General features: G+C 44.7%; 1 protein-coding gene across 5 annotated transcripts in view; it reads right to left on the bottom strand.

The window, feature by feature from the left end:
- The window catches only part of p2rx2 (purinergic receptor P2X, ligand-gated ion channel, 2), a 78731-nt gene that overhangs the window by 38871 nt on the left and 14238 nt on the right, over positions 1-25622 (bottom strand). For 4 of the 5 annotated variants that reach the window (XR_013578211.1, XM_078554305.1, XM_078554306.1 and 1 more), the window contains exons 2-8: positions 24433-24580; positions 22051-22122; positions 20055-20130; positions 18426-18519; positions 17173-17253; positions 7733-7874; positions 568-704 (exon numbers count right to left, since the gene is read on the bottom strand). Coding sequence is in view for 4 of the 5 variants with exons in the window: in XM_078554305.1 (XP_078410431.1) it covers positions 568-704; positions 7733-7874; positions 17173-17253; positions 18426-18519; positions 20055-20130; positions 22051-22122; positions 24433-24580 (750 nt within the window). In the remaining variant the exon portion in view is untranslated. The remainder of the gene's footprint in view (positions 1-567; positions 705-7732; positions 7875-17172; positions 17254-18425; positions 18520-20054; positions 20131-22050; positions 22123-24432; positions 24581-25622) is intronic. The other variant, XM_078554307.1, reaches the window with a different exon arrangement.

The raw sequence follows: 25622 nt of genomic DNA on the forward strand, positions 1-25622 counted from the left end.
GGTGGGGGCAAAGGAGAGATTGACAATGATGTCATGGACTAAAGGACAAAGGGAGTTAATAGTAGTGGTAAGGGCTAAAAAAAGGTGCTGATAGTGGCATTGGTGTCAACTAACCACTGTTTCTTGATTTACTTTGTCTTTTCCTTCATTTGTTTTTCAACCTTAGTGGAGGAGAAATTTCTTCACCCAGAGATTGGTGAACCTGTGGAATTCACTGCCACAGAAAGTAGTTGAGGCCAAAACATTGTATGTTTTCAAGGAGTTAGATATAGCTCTTGGGGCAAAAGGGATCAAAGGATATGGGGAGAAAGCGGGAGCAGGCTATTGAGTTGGATGATCAGCCATGATCATAATGAATGGCGGAGCAGGCTCAAGGGGCTGAATGGCCTACTCCTGCTCCTATTTTCTATGTTTCTATGGGTCCTCCATTATGTTTGTTGGTCCACTTGCCTGGGCTTCTCAAGCTTAAAAAAAATCCTTCACTGATCGACAATAATTCTAAAGTAGTAACACATGTAAGTATATCGACACATAAGAGCAAACACCAAAAACAATGGATGCACTGACCTGAAATTATACCCTAAGGAAGCCTCGCCACCTTGGGATGCAGAATCGAGCCTCCTAAAGGAATAATGAGGTTTACATTCTGAAGCTGCCTTATCCAGGTCACAGCTCCAGCTTATAATTACTCCCAGTATTCCTCCCTGCATAATACAGAACAAAGGACAGGATGAGAATTAGTGCATCACGAGAGACAGAGTACAGTCCTTCCATCTAATTTTGTTGATGAAATATTCCATATGACCTAACTCTTTTATGCTGTTTGGACCCAGAAGCTAGAGCGTGACCTGTCTAGAGGACAGGAGGCTGAAATGGATTTTAGAAATGTAAAAATTGATGAAGACTTTGGACTTCCGTTTGATTATTTTTGATGATTAGCAAGTATCTATACAAAACCTCCCTCAGAAGATTACAGTTAATGTACTAAAGCCCATAAGAGTAGATTGTACTTAGTCTTTAGTGAGATCGGCATTGATAGTCCAACTGACATTTTGTTATTCGATTCTTTGATATGTTTGTAACATGGGACTGGGTTTTACAGGGCACTATATTCCCCACCTACCTCTGACCAAGAAGTCATCAGCCCGCCTACCTGAAACCTGGCTGCCCCACAGTGATATCTGTTGGGAGCGGCCTTAATTGTTCCAGACTGCGACTTATACCCCCCATCTGGTAGGAAGTCCCACCCATTCAGATTAGCCGGAAGTCCTGTAGTCCTGACTGTGCCAGGATCAAGTGGTAATCACTGCTGGGGTTGCAGGCAGTCCCAAAGGGGAAGACTGATGGAGCCCGGACTTAAAAGTAAGTTTGGGGCTTTGGATGGGCCTGGCTGGCAGAACCCAAGAGGGAGAGTGGTGGTGGGGTGGGTGATGGGAGGGGTTGGGGGCCAGGTTGAGAGGCCAGAGGGGCAGAGTTAAACTGGGGGGTGGTAGTAGGGGTATGATCTTAGAGTGGAGAGGCTGCCTCTGATGGGCACAGGGAACCCCCGCAAAAGGAGGTGCCTCCCAATTTTTTCCCATCAGCAGCCTGCGCAGTGAAAGCTGTTGGGCTACCCGCTTTGTCTCCATGGTTGCCAACTTTCCTGAAAGGGCTGGGAGTCTGCATCAATCTCCTGGTGTCCAAAGAAAATCGTCCAGGAGATTTTAAAATAATATTTCATTGAAGCCGTGGAGTGGGTTGGGCCAGTTTGGTCCATGAGCATCATCACCCCACAAACCAGGAAGGAGGATCCTGTGGTGCTGGCTGGGAAATGTAGTCTTTCTATCTCTGTGTGGCAGAGAGCGAAGAACTGGCTGGAGAGCAGACTGCAACTCCCAGAGTGCTCTGCGGCCAGGGGTGGGTGAGGGGGGTGGGGGTGTGGTGATGTGACTTGTCATGTGAAATGCCAGGAGGTGAGGATGGATACGGTTGTGACAGAGGGTAAGTAGCAGCTCAGTTGAGATTGAAGTTTTCTTGTTGCTGATGTTTCCACTATCTCCCCATCCCAATTATTGTGCAGCAACAGTAGTAAGAGGAGGTGGGGCAGGATTTGTATTCATGTATCTCAGTTTGTAGGGCCAACTCATAAATCTAGAACCTGCTCAAGCCACACCACTGGCTTTCCATGATGTCACTTCGGCCGATATCTCCTGAAATATGTCCAGCCAGAGTTGACAATCGTACTTGCCTTCCCCTTCTGCACATAAAATAGCAGTGAAGATGGAATGTGGCCCTTGAGAGGCCATAGATTTATCAAGCACCTTTACCGGAGTGAAGTGTCCCAAAGTACTTCACAGGAATGTTATCAAACACCATTTGGTACATAAGGAGATATTAAGCTAGATGACCAAAAGCTTCATAAAGAACATAGATTTTAAAGAGCATCCTAAAGGAGAAAAGGGTGACAGAGAGGTTTAGAAGGGGCATTCCAGAGCATAGGGCCTTGTCAGCTGAAGGCACAGCCACCAATAGTGGAATGATTAAAATTGGGGATGCACAACAGGCCAGAATTGGAGGAGCGCAGCTATCTGGAAAGTTTGTAGTGCTGGAGGAGATTACAGAGATAGAAAAGGAGAAGACCATGGAGAGATTTGAAAACAAGAATGAGAATTTTACCATAGAGCTGTAGCTTGGAAATCAGTGTAGGTCAGTGAGTACAGGGGTGATGGGTGAACAGAGCTTAGTGCAGTTAGGACTTGGGCAGCAGAGTTTTGGATGATCTCAAGTTTATAAAGAGTAGAATGTGGGAATGGTTATCTAGAGGTACAATGACACAGGATGAGGGTTCAGCTACAGTTGAGCTGAGACAGGGACGGATTCGGGCAATGTCATAAAGGTGGAAATAGGCGGTCTTAACAACAGTGCAGATGTGTAATCAGGAGCTCATCTCAGGATCAGATATGATCAGCAAAGCTGTGAACTGTCTGAGTCAAACTGAAACAATTAGATCTAGGGTGCAGATGAGGATGTGTTTGAGCAGATTGGTAACTGCAGAAATGTTGTGGTGAATGAACAGCCGAAGGGCTAGACAGTCGAGATTCTGAAAGTGCAGTTGTAAGTGAATTGGGAGAAAGCTTTTCCAGGGGCAGATAGAGAAGGAATGAGGGTTGGAAGGGAACTGGGGTGTAAGTGGAGAGCCATAGAAAGAAATGATAAAAGATGGCCTTATCTGTTATTGACACAACGGGAGTAAACGAGGCCACATGAGATGGCAAGGTCAAGACGGTGGCTGTGAATATAATAGCTGGAAAGTTAGTTTTTGGAGAGAAATTAAGAGAGATAGGAGGACAGTGAACTTGAGAGAAGAAAAAATAATGAATCGATGGTTGAATTCACCAATAATAAGAAGTCACACGGTGCAGAGGCTGAGGGAGGAAGGCAGTGAAGATATCTTGGTGAGAAAATGTTTATGGTGCTCAGGTAAGTGGTGCAGAATGAGGATTTTAAACGTGCAATGAGATATTCAAAGGAGGAGAAAGCGGAAAAGGAGTAGGGGGTCAGACTAAGTTGCGATTTGGTGATAACAGCCACAATGTGATGGTCTGGGAAAGGCATATGATGAACGGTACAGCCAGGCAGGGAGATTACATTAAGGGGGAAGGTGTCATCATCCCTCAGCAAGGTTCCGGTCAATGGCCATGATATCTATGCAATCATCCAGAGTAAATTCATGGATAGCAAGTGACTTGTTCACAAGTGAATAGACTCAGCTAGCTACTGGACAGTAAGTTCAGCGAGAGAGTGGGAAGGGGCAGTTTGTATTACTGCTCATGAGGAAAAAGAGATGAGTACCTTAATGGGCACTTTAGAGAATGCCAAGAAGACACAGAAGGAAACTATAGGCTTATCTAAGCGGGTAAAACCTGGACAGCAGCAGGAAAGTAGAAGGATCGAGCAGTGCTTTGGGTTGTGGGGGGACTTGAGAGGGCACAGCACCTGAGAGTTGAGAATTGAAAGGAGGCATGGTGACAGGAGAGAGGAGCCTAGGAAAGGTAAAGAGTGAAGAAGTGAGAAAATGGTAAAAAGAAAGTAAAAATAGAAGTGATGGGCTTGGGTCCAGAGTGGCAGCCAAAACATGCCAGCAGAGGGAAAACTCAAGCGACATAGGTGTTGTTCTATAGTAATTATTAGGATACACACATCCTGGTAGTAAACAGGGAAAAGAGAGGAGAGAGTAAGAGGGTCCAGAGTTAAAGCCAGGGATCCTAGGATGGGATAAAGTTGACATGGTGGGTGGAGGCAGCAGTCAGACTGTTGCCCAAATTTGGAGGCAGGTCAGCAGGTGAGAGAGTCTGAAAGCTATTTGAAGGGTAGAGTATTGGAGCACGCACTATAGGAGGCATTTCCCCGGGAATTAATATCCAGGCGTACAGAATCGGTTACGGGGCAGAAGGATGATGGGGAAGCCGGACGTCACCATTAGATTCAGAAACGGCAGAGAAATGTACTTCAGCCCGGGAGAATGAATCTCTGGCAAGGAACCAGGCTATAGCTGAAGCTGAAAAACCAGTAGAACTAGTAGACCAGTTCCAAGTATAGCAGCAAACTGTAGCAGTTGGGGAAAAGGCGTGTCAGCTTATCAAAGTTACTTTAAAAGAGGCACAGCAACTGATAATTACACTGTAGTCATTTGTCCAGGAATTTACAAAGCCGAATTTGAGAAAAGATCCAGTGTTCACTGAGGAAAGCAAAAAGCAGACATGGTCCGGAGATTGGAAGTAGCCGTTTAAACTAGCAGTTAATTTGTGGTTCATGCAAAAATGCACCCACTAAATACCCAACCCTAATTGCCCTTGAGAAGGAGGAGCCGCCTTCTTGAACCACTGCAGCCCATGTGATGTAGGTACACCCATGTGCCTTTAGGGAGGGAGTTCCAGGATTTTAACCCAGTGACAGTGAAAGATTTGTGATATAGTTCCAGTCAGGATGGTGTTTGACTTGGGGGGCAACTTGCAGATGGTGGTGTTCCAGTGGGCTGAATTTTCCCCCCGTTGTGGGGGGGGGGGGGGGGGGCGGAGGGGGGGAGTTGATGGGCAGGCACGCACGAGTGCGCTTCCAATCGGTGCCCCTGATCGGAAGCGCGGCGCCATTTTATGTGGGTGGGCCAATTAAGGCTATGTGCTCCCTGTGCGGGTGGGTGGGGGAGAATTCCCAAAATCGAGAGTGCACTCTTTTGCGCATGCGCACGAAAGAGCGCACTCATCTCCCTGAGGCTAAGTACTGCCTCAGGGAGATCGGCTGTACTTTCAAAAATATTAAAAATAAAAAATAAGAAGTTTCCCTTACATGTCCCCTCATGTGACAAAGTCACATGAGTTAGGATATGTCCATAATTTTTACAAAATCTTTATTAAAATTTTTTATGCCTACATGAAACCTCATCCCGCTCATGGATGAGGTTTCATGTTTTTTCTAGTTCCCACCGGGGCTCCTGGCCTGTCCGCCAATCTTAAGGTTGGACGGGCAGGTCCATTAATTACTTAATTGACCCTGTCAATGGCCTCAATTGGCCATTGACAGGTCGGCGGGCGCGCAGCTGATTTTGCTGCGCTCCCGCCTTCCTGAAAATTTAAATGGGGCACGGTGACGTCAGGAGTTCACCCCGATGTCACCGCATATCATTGTACGCATCGGCGAGCAGGCCCCGCCCCAACTCGCCAACTCGTAAAATTCTGCCCCATGTGTCTGCTGTCCTCGTCCTTCTTGGTACACAGCTTTGGAAGGTGCTGTTGCAGAGTATTACTCTGTTGTTTGACTGGTCTGTGGAACAGCTCTCCCAATTTTGCCATACGTTTCCAGTTGTTAATGAGGGAGACGTCACAGTGTTGACTGGGAAAGGTGTGCATTTGTTGTTTCTGGTGCCTAGGACATGCTGATTTTATTCTTATTTGACTTTTCTGTAGCGGTTTGATACAACTGAATGACTTGCTAGGCCATTTCAGAGGGCAGTTCAGAGTCAACCACACTGTCGTGGGTCTGGAGTTACATATAGGCCAGATCAGGTAATGATGGCAGATTTCCTTCCCTAAAGGACATTAGTAACCAGATGGACTTTAGTACAATCCAGTAATTTCATGATCATCATTACAGAGACTAGCTTTTTATTCCAGATGTATCTGGCGAGTACGGATACATAAATAAGACTGAGGGATAACCTGTTGAGTTCTTTAAAATTATGAAAGGATTTGACAGGGTAGACGTTCACTGGATGTCCCAAAGTGCTTTACAGCACTTGTAGTGTAGTCACTGTTGTAATGTAGGAAACATGGCAGCCAATTTGCACACAGCAAGCTCCCACAAACAGCAATTTGATAATGATCAGATTTTCTGTTTTTATGTTGATTGAGAGATAAATGTTGAGCAGGATACCAAAGAATACTACCCTGCTCTTCTTTAAAATAGCACCATAGGATCTTTTACATCCATCTGAGAGGACAGACAAGGCCTCAGTTTAGCATTTCATTCAAAAGACAGCATCTCTGGCAGTGCAGCACTCCTTCAGTACTGTACTGGAGTGTCAGTCTCTGGAGTGGAACTTAACCCACAACCTTGCGACTCAGAGGTGATAGAGTGACCAACTACTTCAGGGGAGACTTACCCAGAGAACAGTTAAAATGTGAAACTGCCTAAACTGCAAGGAATACTTGAGGCAATTAACTTAGATGTATTTAAAGGGAAGTTAGATTAACACATGGGGTAGAAAAGAATAGAGGGACATGTTGTTGGGGTTTGAAAAAGGATAGAAGGAGACTTGCATGAAGCAAGACACGCATGGACCTGTTGGGGGGAATGGCCTATTTCTGTGATGTACTGCCCAAAGCAATTAACTGATCAGTACTATTTGTGGAATCTTGCTGAATGTAAAGAGACTGTTGTTTGTCTACATAATAAAAATGTACCTCAAATTAAGCTATTATTACATCATGTTAGCAATTAGGTAAGAAACTCAGTCAGGCTAACATAACTGCAAACATTTTTCAAAGGCCTGATATAAAGGACAGGCTCAGCTCTAACCGGTTGTGATGCGTTTCAGAGTTAATGGGCAGGATCTTACCATGGGCGTTTGTACCCCAATGTTGGGATAAAATGGGGGCCCAAGCCCTCACTTGTCAGCTATGGGAGCAGCTCAGCTATTTTCTCAGAGGTGGTCTCCTATTTGGCAACTTTCAGGTCCGGGGTGGGCTCCCAATGCTGCCAGACCAGCCAGAGGATAGGCAGCTCTGACGCCTCAGCAGCCCCAAAAGAGGTGGGCGCTGCTAAGGTAAGTAGGAGATCGAGAGGCCTTGGAGAGGTAAGTTCTAAAATTAAAATTCTGAGGGTTCCTTCCGGAAAGCCTATTGGGCTGAGGGTGCGGCCTTCCTGCCCCCAGCCCCTCTTTGGGCTGTGGCGGCACCAGCCTCTAGCAATATGCTGGCAGCTTGGAAACTTTTCCTTTAATAGGGCCTTTAGTTATTTAAAAAGGTTGCTGCTTCCAGCCATTCGACGGCCAATCAGCAGTCTGCTAGGAAACTTCCCTGGTGGCGGAACCTCATTGGAGAACTGTGCCAACATGGCTCCCCGCTATTTTTCCTGGACAGCCTCCTAGCCTGACCTCCCGGGGCCAGGAAAATCCAGCCAATGAGTGTGTGGTTACAGAAAAAAATGGCACCCTTGATAACTAGGTTTATAGTACAATGAACATAAATTGCTGTACCGTTTGGCTGAGGTTGTCAAACGTCTCTCCTGCTTGCTCAATAATTAAGCTCAATGGAAAAATGGGACAATAGAGGTTGGTCTCCTCATCAAAAGTGCAGCTTCTCAAATACTCTGGGTCTCTATTTCTCTGAATGTTTCCTCTGGGGAAAAAATGTCAGAAATATTGATGAATAAATAATAATAGAATCAGAATTTCGCTATTGCTTAAAGTCAACAATCCTGATGGTAATTTAAAAAATTAAAGTCTTCTCAATAAATCAAAATACATTGAGCATCCTTTCCTAAAATTAGTACTGTCTAAAACAGATATTCATATAAAATATAACCAAACGTTTGTCTTTATAAATCCTGTGTTTTTTTAAATAGAGCTTTATAAATTATTTAAAAAGAAACAAGTTGTTAAATTAAACCTAATCTGATTTGTTAACTCAGTTTGTATAACAATATCCCCTCTATTAATAGCATAGGACATGTGGTATGTTGGACATGGAAACCATTGAAAACTCTTATGTCAACCTGCTGATACAGGAGATCTCATTATAAAACTGTCCACCTTTTCTTCAATACCTGAAGGAGTAGCAACTGGAGGAGACACACACTGCAGAATCGGAATCAGGGAGATACCACCTCCTGTATCCCTTCAACTGCTAATCACTTAGTTTCCCTTCTTGGCCCCCATACTAAATGATATCTGAAAATGGTACTCTGTCCTAAGGATCCCCTCTTTTTCAAAGCTACCTTCATTAACTTCACTTCTAAAAAAACATAACTTTGACTCCTTTGTCCTTAAACTATCACCCTGTCTCCAATCCCCCCTTCCTCTTAAGTCCTTAAATATGATGTCACCTCCAAATGCATGCCCACCTTACCAGCAATTCCATTTGAATCTTCTCCAAACAGGTTTCCTAGGCTGCCTCAGCACCAAAACATATATACACACAGAGAATGGTAAAGACACGATGGACAATAAGGAAATTATAGACTTGTTAAATTAATACTTTGTATCTCTTTTCACAATGGAGGAAGAGGACAAAATATCAGTGGAACAAGATAACAGAAATAAGACCAGCAAAGCAATATTGTGGTTTAATATAAGTAATAGATGGTAATGGAGAAAATAATGGGACTCAAGATGGACAAAACTCCAGAATGATGGTTTCCACCCCAGAGTACTAAAAGCAATAGCTGGGGAAGTTGCAGATGAGTCAGTCATAATTTTCCAAAGTTCTCTTGATTCAGGAATTGTATTTTTAGATAAGAAAATACAAGATGCTGCTCTATTATGTAAGAAGGGAAAGTAAAATGAGGTAACTACAGATCTGTCAGTTTAACACTGAAGGTACAGATTAAAAGCTAATGCGCAGGTACAAAAAGCAACTTTAAAAAGCTAAAGAAATGTTGGCATTTATATTGGAATACAAAAGTGTAAAAGTGATGTTTCAATTGTACAAAGCCCTGGCCAAACACAATGGGAGTACCATGTTCAGTTTTGGGCAACAAATCTCAGGAAATATACACTGGTCTTCAATGGAATACAGTACAGGTTTATTAGAATTATGCCAGGGTTTAAGGGGTTGTATTTTGAGGATAGACTACATAAACTTGACTTGTATTCCTTTGACTTGAGAGTCCAGCCCCTCATCCTCACTGCAAAAAGTTGGCGATGAATAAGAAAGGGTCAACCAAAAGAGGGTGAAGTATGGTGTGACTCCTTATGTCCTGGGTCACTTCAGTTACAATGAAGGATTGTTAGGAGCCGTAGAAATACTCAGCAGCTGGGGTTCTGGCAAACCTGTCCTTAATGGCAGAACATGCTGCGGAAGATGTGCCATCTGAAATATCTCAATAGCTGTTCTGGTGGACAAAGGCTACAGCAGAACAAAACCTTCAATCATCTTGGTTTCCTTGCCAATAGATCAAGGTTTCATTCAGTCAAGACACATGTGGAAGCTGGTGTGCACCAGTTTCTCCACGCTAAAAGATGTCGCGCACAGGCGCCGCTCTTTCCGAGCACATGTCCTTCAGACTCATAGAAGACAATCATCCTTGCTTTAGAGGGATAGCAATAATAATAATAATAATCATTTCCTTGAGATCAGATGGTTACATTGAGCTCTACAAAAATGAGAACAGGATTTGTTATTTCATTTTGTGGAGGATTCCAGAAGAATATGAGCTAAGCCATTTAGGGGGTAATGGAAATTCAAGCTATTGCCCTAAAAGGTTACGGATGCCAGGTCAATCGAAATTTTCAAGATGGAGGTCAGTAAAGGATATGGAGCAAAATCAGTAAATAGAATTGAGGTACAGATCTGCCATAATCTAATTGAGTGACAGGACAGGCTCAGCTGCTTAATGGCCTACTCCTGTTCTTGTTCCTATACTTATCCTGCACCAAACCCTATGCAGCCATCCAATCCCATGCCTTCACTGATCTGGACCAACTTCCAGTCCTTCAATATCTGAGATTTAAAATTCTCCCCTTCTAACCCGAAACTCCTTTCCTTATCTTTCCCTCTCCTATATACAAACCCCAAACACACACTCTGCATTCCTGTGACTTTGACCTCTTTTTTGTGCACCCCCACCATTAGTGCCCTTTGGTTTGTATTCTTCTTCTATGAAACAACCTGGGATGTTTTTCTACATTACATGCAAAACATAAATGCAAGTTGTTGCACTGGTATGTGATGCTATGATAGGACTTTCAGTGAAGGATGTCACACCTCTTTTCACATAATGTATCTTGTCATGTAGCACACACTATTTCAGTGACACCTTGCAAGCTACTCATACCTATCTTTCCCCATTACATTCAGCAAATACTTTCTACAAGATATAGTGCTGCTATTTGTTCCTCTAACTGAAATTTCTAACAACCAAAACAAAGGTTTAAGAAAAAGAGAGAAAATCAAATAAATTACCTGTTTCTCCATAACATGATTTGGGAGCACAGACACCTGAGTGCAATGATGTACAAGTGATAACTTGGGAACTTGGTGCAAGTGGGAATTTCCATGCAGAAGGGGAAGGTAGTGCTGCTTTTTATTTTTAATTTTGCAGCCTCCAGAAGCTGGTGAGTGTTCAAGGCTTTAATTAAGTGAGTAGGTAGGTGATTGGTGAGTTTTTAAGATTATATCACTCTAAATGCAGGCATTAGTTTAAAGTGGCACTGGGGAGATAGAAGTATTGTATTAAATTTATAGTTTAACTAGTTGAACTATTTGGTATAACTACAGGCAACAGATGGGTGATATTCCTAAACTTGAAACCTAATCAGTTAAATTAGGCACAAGGAAGATGGTGGTGCAGGTGATGTGTTGCAGCTGTAATGTGGGAACTGGTGGAAAACAACGTGATCCATGGCAACCACATCTTCAGCTTGAGGCACTTTGGCTCCAAATTGATGAGCTGGAGTCTGAGCTTTGGACTCTGCGATGCATCAGGGAGGGAGAAAGTTACCTGGACACTTTGTTCTGGGAGGGAGTCACACCCCTTCAGCTAGGTACTTCAGATTTGGTCTGTGGTAAGGGACTGGAAGGTGTGACTATGAGTGAGGCAGAGATGGGGATCCAGTAGGTAGCAATGGAGGAGCCTCAGCCCTTGCAATTGTCCAACAGATTCAAGGTTTTTGCAACGTGTGAGGACGAAAGCAGGGATCACAAGGAGAATGAGCAAGCTGACCACAGCACTATGGTGCAGAGAGTCATTCAAGTGGGGGAAAATAAAAAGGAATGTAGATGTAGGAGGGATGCAATAGTTAGGAGGATAGATACTGTTCCCTGCAGCCAAGAGCATGAATCCCAAAGGCTGCGTTGCCTTCCCAGTGCCAGGATTAAGGACATCTCCTCAAAACTGGAGAGGAACTTGGAGTGGGAGCAGAAGGATCCAGTTGTCATGGTCTATGTGGGTACCAACGACATAGGTAGGACTAAGGTAGAAGTTCTCCTCAGAGAGTATGAGCGGCTGGGGACTAAATTAAAAAGCAAAACCACAAAGGTAATAATTGCTGGATTACTACCTGAGCCACAAAAAATTGGCATAGCGTAAATAAGATTAGAGGGTTGAATATGTGGCTCGAAGATTGGTGTGGGAGAAATGGGTTTCCATTCATGGGCCACTGGCACCAGTACTGGGGAAAGAGGGAGCTGTACCGTTGGGGGGCCTTCACCTGAACCACACTTCGACCAATGTACTGGCGAATCATATAACTGCTGTGGAGAGGGCTTTAAACTAAATAGTTGTGAGGGCAGGGAGGGTTCATGTGAGGGAAGATTTGGAAAGTTAAAGAGGAAGGACAAGGCAGTAGTACAGGGTAGCAATATGGGAATGATAACCAGAGTGTGATATGTTCCCATGCTCTGTCCCATCCTAAGAGTGCACCAGCAAATAAGGTAAGAGTGAGGAAAATGGTTAAAAGACGAATTAAAGGCTCTTTATCTGAATGCACATAGCATTCGGAACAAGACTGATGAACTGATAGCTCAAATTGAAACAAATGGGTACATGATGGTTATTATGGAGACATGGTTGCAAAGTGACCACAGCTGGGGCCTGAATTTTCAAGGGTATTTAACATTTCAGCAGTACAGGAAAAAAGGAAAGGGTGGAGGGGGGTAGGGTAGCTTTGTTAGGAAAGGATGAGATCAGTACAATAGTGAGAAATGATCTTGGTTTGGGGGATCAAGATGTAGAATCCGTTTGGGTGAAGATAAGAAATAGCAAAGGAAAGGAGTTATTGGTGGGGGTGATTTATAGGCCCCATGACAGTAACTATACTGTAAGACAGAGTACAAATCAAGATATAATGGGGGCTTATAAAAAAAAAGTACTCAAATAATTGTGGGAGCACAAAGGAAACACCCTCAGCCATGGTCAGAAAAGTGGACTTTATTGCCACCAAATTAAACCACAAACGTCACTCTGATGCACATAATGATATATTCCCTGATCTAGGGCCAACACAAAACCAGTGACAAACCCGTGGAGTGCCTAACGTGCCTTATGCTTACGTTTGCGGGTGCTACGTCTAGGTGCCGCCCCATCGCTCGGAGTGGCTTGTGAGACAGCCTGCTGACTCTGCTGTCCTGTTGGCCTTGATGACCTTGGCGGTTGTCCTCTGACCCGTGGAGCCTGTGATGGCCCCGCCTGGGAGGGAGTGGCCAGTTCCATTCTCAACGGATGCAACGGTCACTGGCAGAGGGGCGGAGGAGCTGCTGCCCTCATCCGGAGTGCTCTGAAAGGAGCTCACAGAGACAACAGACAGCTGCTGCGCCGCCGTGAGGTCACATTGGACCTCCCTGCTCACCGCAGATGGATGGGCACTGAGCGGCGACACTTGGTGCCCAGAACATCTCCCACATTGCGAATGACCACCTGTGGCCATTAGCGCTGTGACAGCTTGCAGGTCAGAGCATAACCCAATTAGAAGATTCTCAATCTGATGGAAGCCCCTCTCCATGAGAGACGCCAATCTCTCAATGGAGGAAGCCTGAAGCTCTGTCCTGAGGTTCATGCCTTCACTGACACTCTGCCTGGATTCCTCCACCACAGAGATCAAGTGAAGCACACCCTCATGCAACCCTACCAGATGCTCCCGCGCACCCTGCCGCTTGTCCTGCAGCTGCTGCATGGCTGACATCTCCAGAGGCACATCATCACTGCCGGACTCAGCATGTGCCTGGTCCCCTGCAGTCCTCCGGCTGCTGGCGCCATCGGCACTCTCTGTCCGTGCCATCTCCTCCAGCGATTGTGAAGTGCCCTCTCCACTGTGCCCAGGGACACTAGCCGATGGCATAATCCCAATGAAGTGTTTGTCACTGCGCTGGTGCCTGGCTCACTGTAAGGATGTGATGCAAGTTGCAAGTGTTGGCCCTCAGGTGTGGAGGGGGGGCTCTGGACTTGTTGGTGACGGCCATGCGGTGGTGATGCTGAAATTAACAACAATGACAGTGCATCAGTTAGCGTTCAGTCAGTAACACCTTTCATCCCTTTCCTCCCCAGCCTCATAATGCGCTCAACCTTCAAGAACCTAAGACGACGAACCTTGGTAGGGTGGTAAATAGTCAAGAGGAGGCCCAAACGTTACACACGCATACAGACAGGCTGGTCAGATGGCCTAAGGAATGCCACTTGGAATGTTATGTGGATAAGTGTGTAGTTAAGCACTTGGGCAAGACAAGCAAGGTACGGGAATACATGAGTAATGGCAGGACCGAGGGAAGTCACGATGATTACAAGGACCTTGCTGGGCAGACCCATTAAGGAAGCAGAACAGGAACATAAGGTGTTTAACAAGGTCAAAGCCAGATTTGCCTTTATTAGCCGAGGAATAGAATGTAGGAAAAGGGAGGTCATGATGCAAGTACAGAAAACGCTATCGAGGCCACAGCTACACTTCCCCGTTCAGTTGTGATTAGTGCTTCATGGGAGGGATGACGTTGGAGTGGGGAGAGTGCAGAGGTTCCTGACCTGAATGCATGCTGGCCTGGAGAGTTGGAGTTATGAGGAAACATTGCAAACACTTGCGACATTTGCCGTGGAGCACAGGAGATTGACAGGTCACAATATTGACCTTCACACTGTTATGAGGGGCATAGACCGGGTGGGCAGAAGGCAACATTTCCCCTTGGCACAGGGATGAGTAACGTGGTTGCATTTATTTAAGTTGAGTGCCATGAGGTTGACAAGTGAGGTGCTGAGGACCTTTTAGACAGAGTAATGTGGGACGCACTGGCTGAAAGGGTGGTGGAGGTACAAACCCTCCTAAGATGCAATAAGTGTTTGGATGTGCAGCAGCAATGCCATGGCATGTTAGGCCATGGGTATAGTGGTCCCAAATGGGATAAGGCAACTTTGGAAGGTGCTAGAGACGCGCATCCTCAAGGGGGCGATGAATCTTTGCGTATGACCCACACGTACGACTGTATGAGCCTATAAATGAGCAGTGTTGCTGCATTAACGATTGCAGCAGCCATCAGTGCTTTGGATGGTGGGGAGACAGAGTGGATGGGACTGTGGCCCTCAAATACCTGGCCACTGCACCCCAGCCTTGCCGACACCTGCCGCCCTAGCCGCCTGCCTCCTCCCCAGCTCCATGGCCTGCTCCTCGTAGGTGGTGAGGCGCTGGAGCAGGGCGTGCCCGCCACCAGTCCGCAAACGCTCCTGGCTATTGTTCTCAGTTTTTGCCTGCGGAACAGAGAAAAGCATTTGCTGGGGCTGATCACTCGTACTCTGCACACACACGCCGCACCCCAACCACAGTGACCCATCTGAGGCCTCCAGCGGCTCCTGTCACACTACTGGTGATCAGTCCCCAGAAGATAGTACGGCTGCTCCCAACGCCCTCCCCCAACGGCCACCTTGGACACATTCGGTGTCCATCACTTTGAATAACACACGGGTCTTAGCGCCCATGGCAAGGAGGTGCAACTAGGTATGGCGCCGAGGCCAGCAGATGGCTCTTGGCCACGACACCTTGAGGCTCCCCTTCCACCATCTCATCACCATCAATAAGACATGTGTTGGAGTTCTGAGTATGTGTCTAGCTGCCTCCCCTGCAGGTTGCCCCCAGACTACTCAAATGTGACAAACACCAACATATGCTGCGGAGAGAACCCATCTTCTCCTCAACCACTAAGGCTGATGTAAGCATGGTCACTATCTGTTTGCCCACCCAGCGTGCGCCAAATGCCCAATGCGGTAATGACACTAAGATGGCAGGGTGGGTGGGGGGGCCTCAAAGTCTAAGACTACCTGCTGGGTCAAATGGTCAAGGCCGACATGGTACTCACCCTTCCAGAGCGCAGCAAATCCTTGAAGCACTTGCGGCACTGCATCTTGAGAGCTCACGACCTCCGCCACCTCCTGTCACGCCTGCCTGGTGACGTGGGGGGCCCTCTTCCTCCCATCCTCTGGAAACAACACCTCCTGATGGTTTGACACCTCTTCCAGGAGGACAGCAAGGCAGGCATTTGAGAACCGAGGGGCACAGTGGCCCCCCGCTGGCCTACCCTGCAGCCTGCCCCCCTCCTCCTCCTTTGCCCTCACCTCTTGTGCTGCCCGATGACTGGCCATGGTCAACAGCCTAAAGGAGGCTGCCTGGCCGTTCTTTATGCAGACTGTCAGTTCCCCATTGGAACCGGCGGTCTGAACACGCCCACTGCCGATTTAATTTTCCCGCTGAACACGGGAATCTGAAACGCGCTTGGTGGGCCTTAATTGGCCCGCCCGCGCAAAATGGCGGCGCGGCCCGTTTCGGCGGTGGGGATCAGCTCCCCGCCCGCCCGATAAACACAAAATTCAGCCCTATGTTCTGAAACCAACCAGGGAACAGGGAAAAGACCTTTTGTATCTGTCTTCACAGTAGAGGACACAGAAAACATCCCAAGAATAGTAGAAAATCAAAAGGGAGGGAGGAACTTAAAGCAATGATGACCAGGAAAACTAATGGGACTAAAGGCTGTCAAGTCCTTTGGACTTGATAGCTTGCATCCTGGGCTTTAAAGGAAGTGGCTGCAGAGATAATGGGTGCATTGGTTGTAATCTTCCAAAATTCCCTAGAACTGGAAAGGTCCAAGCAGATTAGAAAACTGCAAATGTAACATTACTATTCAAGAAAGGAGGGAGAACGAAAGCAGGAAACTATAGGCCAGTTAATCTAACATCTGTCATTGGAAAAATGCTAAAATATGTTAAGGGTGTGGGAGCAGGACACCTAGAATATTGTAATACAATCAGGCAGAGTCAACATTTTGTGAAAAGGAAATGGTGTTTGACAAATGTATCAGAGTTCTTTGAAGATGTAACAAGCAGGGTGAATAAAAGAGAACCAGCAGATGGAGTGTATTTGGGTTTCCAGAAGGCATTCTATGAGATGCCACGTAAAAGGTGCTGCATAAGATAAGAGCTCATGGTGTTGAGGGTGATATATTAGCATTTGTATGGGATTGGTTAACTAACAGGAAACAGAGTCAGGACAAATGGATCATTTTCAGATCGGCAAACTATGACTAATGGAGTGTCGCATGGATCAGAGCTGGGGCCTCAACCATTTACAATCTATATTAGTGACTTGGATGAAGGGACCAACTGTATGGTAGCTAAATTTGCTGATGATACAATTATAGGTAGGAAAGCAAATTGTGAGGAGGATACAATGAGTCTGCAAAGGGATGTAGGTAGATATCCATCAGATATGGATATCTCTAGAGATGTATATAATCCTCAGCGAAGAACCCCTAGCAAAATATATAGTTCTGAGTTATGCCCCATAAAAATACCACATGCTGAATGTGCCTTTTCTGCCAACCCTTGGTAAACAACAGAGAAGATGCGGCATTCTGAAAAAAGAAAGTGGTCATTGTAACCTGCTGAGTGCTAACCATACAGAACATACTGAGGCAGTGATACATTTCAAAATAGCAACTCCCACCTTACTTTGTGAACCCAAACCTGGGGAAGTGAATACTGTTTTTGATGAATATGGTGAAATTCTGGGCCCTTGTCAATATAGAGTCCCTGCAAAAGTAGAGTGAAAATATGCTTTTAGAACACCGAAGTAAATAAAACTGACTACACATTAATATGCTCCTGTAAGTAGCAAGTAGCTCAGGTAACTTCTTAGTGCAAAAAACGGCTCAAAGGAAAACAAACCAACTTTAGTTAACAGCTAATTTAACACTTGAAACTCCAGTATCATTTTAGTAAATCTGCACAGTAACCCCTTTCAAGACAGATACAACTTTGAGGTTCAGTGTTGAACCTGGTATTCCATCATAACTGAAGAATCACTTCTTCATTGTTGTATTCCAACACCTTTGAGATAAAGAGCAGCATCTATTGGCCTACTTTAATTTTTTTGTATGTTTGCACTAGCCTTTAGTAATGTGTGTACACGGAGTCCTACATTCCTTTGCACCTCTATGGTCCCTATTTTCTCTCCATTTAAAAAATCTTCTGATGGATAACCATACATGCTCCCATAATAAATTACTAAATCAGTAGGCCATTTAGTTTTTTTCATTTAGTTTGTCTATGTAACTTTGTAACTTCCTGTTTCCATCCATACAACTAACTAAGTGTAATCTGCAATCTTGCATAGGACTACTCTTCCCCTCCAAACATCCCAAGATTTCTGCTGCCTCCAGAAATCCTGGGACTCTACTTTGGCTACTGCACTGCCAGATGTCCCACCCTTCAATCAATGAGAAACCTGGTTCTGAGAGATTCTCTGCTGGGAGTTCAACTTGTATGAGTAATGGGATATAAAGATTGAAGTTAGCGTGATTTGGACAAGTGCAAAGCCCACTGAACTATACTACTACTGATCAAGGAGGACCAATAAAAAATGTACCACATAGCTGGGAATCTTCTCACTACTCTGTGGGAAAAAAGTTTATTTTAATCTCTATTCTCAGTTTAGGCTTGTGTTATTCTACTCCCTTTCTGGGACTTCCAGGCCTTGCACCATGCTTATTCTGTACTCTGTGTTAAATTGACAGTGCAAACAAGACCTAATTCCATCTGGGGCACAGTTGTTAAAAGCCATCCCATTCCATCTGCCTGGTATTTAGTTACAGCAGCCCATTGCTGAGTAAACGCAGGTTGTGCTTGGAAGCCATCGGAGAATAACAAGCAATGTTGTTTGCCCATTTTCACAGCCTTCCATGTACACCAGCTCTTTGTGGTACCTCTGAGATAGTCCATTCTCCACTGGACACCAAGCGTAGACCTCGCATGTCTTTATCGAATCATGATGAGTTACACATCTCCCGGTTTTCAATCCTGTGCAGGGAAAGCCATTGTTAACATTGTCAATCACAATCCAAATTTTTTAATTAATCTTTTTTATTAAGACAATGTATATTCAAACTCATTAGCTAAAATAACATCATTAGAGGAAGCATATGAATTGAGGTGGGTCTTTTCATCTAAAACTGAACAGTTTTATAAGCAATCTTTTCTTTTCGATAGCTGACATCATCTTTGATGTATCAGAACAGGGGTCTCTGGGAGAATATCAACACTTTCAAAGGGTCTTCAGGAATGTGATAGTATTTGCAAGCAGCCGCCAAATAGAAAACTTTGAAAATCTAGGTTAATTTTGGTCAAGTCCAACAACAAAAACCTGCATTGATATAGCATCTTTAATGTACTTGGACACCTCAAATCACCTCTCATAAGCATTGTCAAACTAAATTTGGCACTGAGCCATATAAGATGTTAGAGCAGTTAAGCAAAAGCTTGGTCAATGAAGTAGTTTTTAAGGAATGTCTTAAAAGGAGGAGAGGTAGAGAAGCGGAGAGGGGCACACAGCTTTTGGCACACAGGTGCCAACAGATGTTCACAGGCTGTGGGGAGAATGTTCAAAATGCGGTTGAGCAGTGCAGGGAGTCATCACCCTCCTGGCATTGTGGAGGCATAAGAGGAGTGGAGGGGATAAGCCAAGGGAGCTAAGGGAGTTTGGTGAGGGAGGAACCCCCTTTGTTTCTTTTTCTAATTTTTTCATCCTGCAGGAATTGATTCTTGCCCTACTACAGGACTCTGTCATATGAGCAGGGACATGTTATAAGTGAAATGTTAACGTTTTTATTTTATTTTTATTTGCTGTTGGAAATGTTATCCCGCCTGTGGAAGCAGTTTCCTAAAAAATGCAAAGGCCGCTTGGCCTTTTTGCCTTCCTGCCAACTGTAAGGCAGTGAAAAATTTCTTTCAATTATAACTTTAATGGCCTTAATAGGCCTTTTAATTGTCAGCTGGCACACTGCCAACTTCAGCCGCCGACCGAAATATCGCGCATCATTTTGTGCTCGGTTGGGTAGGGCCTACAAGTTCTGGCCTTGGAGTTCTGGGAAAGATGAGCGCTGATTTAGAAGGAAACAACACATTAAAGGACTTTTGAGAGGAATGGGAAGTTAGATACTGCAAAGTAATTTGCAAGGACCTGAGGGGTCAAAGGTGTTTTTTTAAGAGAGGGGCATAACCATAGATTTGAAGGGGAGGGGAATAATGCCAGAGGAGAGAGAAGTGCAAGCATTTTGCAGAATAAAAGAGCAATTCTTAAGGAAGGGCAGTTCCCAAATCCACATGAACAGCTAATATCGGTCAGAGCATTCAATGGTAAAGATCCTGAAGCTTGCAATATGTGACAGACTCCTTGCCTTATTTCCCCACCCTGTATTGAACAGTTAATCATCTAAAAGGTTTTCCACCCATAATGTTCAATGACATAATCATTGTGTAGCTCATTCCACCTCCTATTACCTGTGTCCTTGCACCCCCACCCAACCCTTCCTCAGCCTTGTCTGTTCATACTGTACCATTTCCAAGCAACTCCATCTCTCCAGCCACACAATCTAAGTCAGATGTGCATTTAGATCCAGGAACATTGGCACTCTATGGAAGAATTTAATAGAGAAGTAAGCACTTTTATTAAAGAAAAAGTTTTTAAATTGGTGACTCAGTGCTAAAATGTCAACAAACCACAAGTAAACTGCAATTCTTGGAATAATGTTTGACTCTATTAAATTAGGATTCTATGACATTCAATTACAAGAAAATATATAAAGAGCAATGGCAAATAAAAACTGAAAGTGTTGTAAATTAAAGCATCTACAAAAGAAAAGACAGGCTAATGTTACATCTGAGATCCTTCATCAAAACCAATTAGACTGAGAACTAACCACAAGGAATATGGACAAACTTGTAATTTGCTCTTCAGTGGCACCATATACTAATTATTGTGCTAAGGAGCTGTGTCACTCATGTCTGAAGTGATTTATGCAGCCCTTAACTGAATGGTGGGCAAGTAAAATCCTTGGCGCTGTGTTTAGAGCACTGAATGTAAAACAAGGAGGTGATACTTTTTCACAACCTGACTGAAGCAGCCTTTTCTATAGCAGTCTTATAGATCTTAATCTGGAATTGGAGTATTGAATACAGGTGTGAGTATTCATTATAGGAAGGATATAAAAGTCATTGGAAGGTACTGGTTTGATTTGTAGGATGTTACCAAGGATAAAGGGTAATAATTACAACAAGAAGCCTGAGAATTTAGGATGTTTTTCACTAGAGCTAAGCTAAAGGGGTGAGAATAGAATCATTACAACACAGGAGGTCGTCTTTTTGGGCCATTGTGTCCATACTGACCCTCCCAAGGAGCAACTTGCGTACTGATGAGGTCTTCAAGAGTCTCAAAGTTTGTGACGATGGAACTGGTCTGTGGTGGTAATGAGGTTGTGCAAATTTTTATATAATCATAAAAAGAATTTATGGGGAAAATAAAAATAAAGTAGATAGAGGGCAGTTACAACGCTACAAACAGCTGTTGATAAACAATATATAAAGTATTTTAGAGAGAAATTAGATCCATTTCGGTGCTATGTTTCTATGGGTGAGATTTTCCGGCCCCTCCCACCGGCGGGGTCTTCTGGTCCCGCTGAAGTGAATGGAAGTTTGAATGGCCCGTTGCATCCACCGCGGGGGAACCCGCCACAGGGAGGCTGGAAAACTCCGGCCTATAGCTCTACACCTCATGAAGGAACAGAAAGCCATGTTGTTGTAGTTTGCTGTATGTGCTGGCTGTCAGGGCCTGTCACTATTATGTCAATGCTGCTCCAATCTGCACAGAACCCATAACAATGGCAGTGACATTCCTCTTGTTGTGATCCAGGGATTTGGCCCAACAGTGCCCCCAGTGGTGACCTGAGTGGAATTTGCAGGTCAGTGGGAGGACTCTTCATTTTCAAGGATCAGGCATGTATACGCGTCACATTGGGCAGATCTCTGAGGCCACCCGCCCATGCCTACTACTCTGGCATTTGCCTATCTCTTGGGGCATTTATACAGACCTCGCCCCACTAGACCTCAACATTGGTCCTACTCAGGCCCTGAACAAAGAACCATTCTGAAGCTTTTTTTAAAAAAATTACATTTGGAGGCGTGGAAACTTGGCCTGGAATCTGCTGGTGGGGCCCTTGTAGAGTTTTGTATGTCTCCACTCACTCAGGATACTCACTGTTACACTAGATTTCACTGGAGTCTGAGAAGCAGCAACTTATAGTTTAGAGAATCCCCGTTTCCAGCTCTGCTCCCCTATCTGTCATTTGCCTTGTAAGGTGGAGACTGAGGTTCAGCCTTCCTACGAGACATCTACGTCCAAATGCAGTGGATATGCACCACATCCGCGCCTCTACTGTTTTCTTCAGGGCGCTACTGGCTGCTCTATCATCAGAGATAAGGGAGACTAGCAGACACCCTGCCCCCCAACACCGGGGAATATTGGGACTAGTCAGTCGAGTAAACCTTCAGCCTTACCTCAGGACAGGTGTGCAGTCTTTGTAATGGGGTTGTTATAGTTCGTACAGTGATGCTGAAAACATCTCGACCCTAGAATGGAAGATGGGAGAAACCAGTCATTAGTTCAAGATAGTTGGGAAGAATTAGGATTCCATGAGAGCAGTTTGGAAGTCACAGGTATTCCATCAGGAGAGGCGGGAGGCAGTTGGATTCATTCTATACAGGTGAGGGATAGAGGAAGCAATATTCTCTAACCACTTTCCTCTGTTAAATTAAGATTTAGAAAACTGGATTTGTGTGAGGTGCTGTGTGGATGGTGTGCGCTCTGTTGCCATGAAGCTTCCCTTACACCTCAGCATATAAAAACAGTCCTGTAAAATTTCAAACTATAGGTGTAAATCTTGGCTCAGTGGTGGCTGCCCTCCCACTGGAGACATGAGCATACAATCCAGGCTGGCATTTCAATGTAGTACTGAAGAATTATTGCAGTTGGAGTTGGGCCTGATTTTAATTTTACGCAAGTGGATGGGTTAAAATTGGGCCCGGACTGAGTGTGCAGTGGCAGCTGTGACCAAAGCCACTTAGTTCAATCTGTGCAATGTCTTCATGTAATAATTTAAAATAATCAATTCACTACACTTCCCAAAATCAATTGATTGTTTTGTTTGACTTAAAATAACTCCCAACTACCTTTCTATATTCTTGTCCTAGCCTAGTTAAAGCTCACCCACGCAGCTTCCTATTTTGAAACCCGATTGCTTTTATATATCTGTTCCTATCTCCTATGTTCCTTTGTTCAAAAGGAGAGAACAGAACATGTGCTAGACAATCTCTGCTAAGCACCTGGAAACAGCGACCTACGAACACAATAAGTATGAAGGGTTCATTGATTTCCGAGTCAAATTAATTTTTAAAATTCTTTCATGGGAAGTGAGTGTCACTGACAAGGCCAGTAAATGTTGCCCATCCCCTGATTGCCCTTGAGAAAATGGCTGTGAGCCGCCTTCTTGAACCATTGCAGTTCATGTGCAGTAGGTATACCCACGTTGTTGTTGGGGAGGGAGTTCCAGGTTTTTGGCCCAGTGAGGGGGCAGTGACATAGTTCCCAATCAGGATGGTTTGTGGTTTGGAGGGGGACTTGCAGGCGGCAGTGTTCCCATGTGTTTGCTGTCCTTGTCCTTCTAGGTGGTAGAGGTCACGGGTTTGGAAGATGCTTTCGAAGGAGGCTTGGCAAGTTGCTGCTAGTGCATCTTGCATATAGCATGTGCTGCCACCACTGTGCAAGATGGTGGATGGGATGGAAATTATGTGGGCTGCTTTGTCCTAGAGAGTGTTGAAGCATTGCAATTTATAGCACAAGAGAAACTACTCATTTGTTTAGCATTTTAGTTTTTTTTTGCAAACTTGCATGTTTTGCTTTGAAGTGCAACCCTTTAAATTGGCCGACTTGCTTTCTACATTAAAACAGTGACTATAAAAGTGCTTAATTGGCTGTAAAGTCCTTTGGAATGTTCTGAGGTCTTGGAAAGCACTATATAAATGCAAGTATTTCTTTCTTTAAATGGACATTTTTTAATCCAAATCCTTTATATTAAAAATGATCAAAGAATCCCAAAATGTAAAAGCTGATCTAAGATGGAATTGCAGTTGAGCAACTACAGTTGGGTCATAGTGGGCAGTATTTAATGGAGGCGACGAGGGTCTCAGCTGTCAGCTGGAGAGCCAGCAAGAGGCCCATTTTCGGGAAACCTGACAAATTAAGTGCCAGTTAGGCACTACACCTAACCAAGGCCCAGGATCGTCGATAGACCTAGGCACAGGTGAGTGATGATGGGAGGATTGGCAGCAAGGATAGTGGTTGGCTCTCAGCAGCTCCCTCTTCCCGATGCCAACTGCCTTGAACACACACTGAGTGCCTTTGAAACAGTTTGCTTTTTGGGCTTCCCACATGCAAGTTCCCCTGTCCACCACAGAGTCAATTCCAGCGATGGTGGGATGAGGACCCTAAATTGGCATTAAATGCCTGCTTAAGGGCCTCAATTGGCAGCAGGGTAGGAAGACCTTCCACAAGTCTTTCTGCCACCCTCCCAACTGATTAAATGCCCTCCTGCCACCAAACCTGCCATGGGGGAGGGCATTAAATTTGGCCCAGTGCCTAGGCAGAAAAAAAATCGTCCCAGATTCCTGCTCCTGACCAGTGACTCTGCTGGAAAATTCACATCCACAGAGGCCAGTATTCTACTTATCCTTAGTTTTCTCAGTATTTAGAATATCCTTCTAGTACCAAATGTCTAGCTGACCTGTGAAGAGGGGACACTTGAAAAAATTCAGGAGTTGTTGGCACCCATACTGCTGCAGGACTCAGTGTCTTCAGCAGAAAGAGTACCCTCCAGTCCTCACCTCTGGTGGATTGACATATTCCGCAACATCCCATATTTTAATTCCCATGGAGGAATTTGAAATTCCAACTCCTTTCATCTTGGTGATGACAGAACTCTCTGGAGCATTCTCTCTTTCTTGGTATGCCTTTTGGATGATGAAAACATATCTGCACCAATCAGAAACAAGAATTATTAACTTGGGGGTTAACCTGGCACACAGGTGTGTAGGCTCTTTCTTCTTTCTCTCATGATGGTGGCTTACAAGTTTCAGTTAAATTAACCCAATGTTGGCTACTATTGATACCTTCAAAAGAGGCCTTCACTTGTTCTTGTCCCACATAGAACTAACTGCCCTGTCACATCTTCCAAACAGTAGAAAACTTGCTAGCATTGGGATTTGATGGTATCAGTCTATCCTTGCCTTTCCTTCCACACATCAATCATTCTGCTCTTCTACAGTGGTCCAACAGAGCACAATAATCGCGTGGTCCCTATTTGCATCAAGTTTTACTTTCCTTGGCATTAATCTATTTCAGTTTAGACATAGTTCAGACCTGAGACCTAATTTGGAGCAAGACTTGGGCCAATGTCTTTGGACGCACATCACAGGTGAGGTGCAGTCAATTTCTCACCCATGTTGTTTTCAGTTTGGTATTACTGTTCCTCTCCCTTCGATAAAAAACAGACTCACATTGAAGTCAACTGGTTGATTATGCAATGAAATTGCTACTAACTGAAATTGCTGAAACTAACACAAATAGCTGTACAACTGACCTCAAAGTTAAACTCAAAAACACATTAACTAAAAGACTCATTAAAATAATTAAATGTTTGTATGGCATTTGTAACAGTAGTTACCTTTCATGAGAGGCCCCCAAAGACCCCTTTAAGCATTGCCAACTAGTCCTTTCAACGCTTGGGACTGCATTTAGCATTTCTCCTGGAATGTTGCAATTGACATCATACAACAGGCACACGGGCTTTTAGCGACTTTCTGCCTGTTCGGGGTGTGGGTCTTGGATTCTGATTTAAAGGCCTGCCAGAAAGTTGAGTCAGGTGGGCAAGTGAGTACACCAGAGTTTCATCTGCCACTCGCCCATCTTTCAAGAACTGGGTGGCTGGCAGTTGAAAGTCTCTCCCCCCTAGTATTTTTAAAATACAACAGACATGACATTATACAAAGTAATCTTCTGTCACACCCTGGAAGAG

The sequence above is a fragment of the Cetorhinus maximus genome, chromosome 12 (assembly GCF_964194155.1).
Source record: "Cetorhinus maximus chromosome 12, sCetMax3.hap1.1, whole genome shotgun sequence".
Lineage (NCBI taxonomy): Eukaryota > Metazoa > Chordata > Chondrichthyes > Lamniformes > Cetorhinidae > Cetorhinus > Cetorhinus maximus.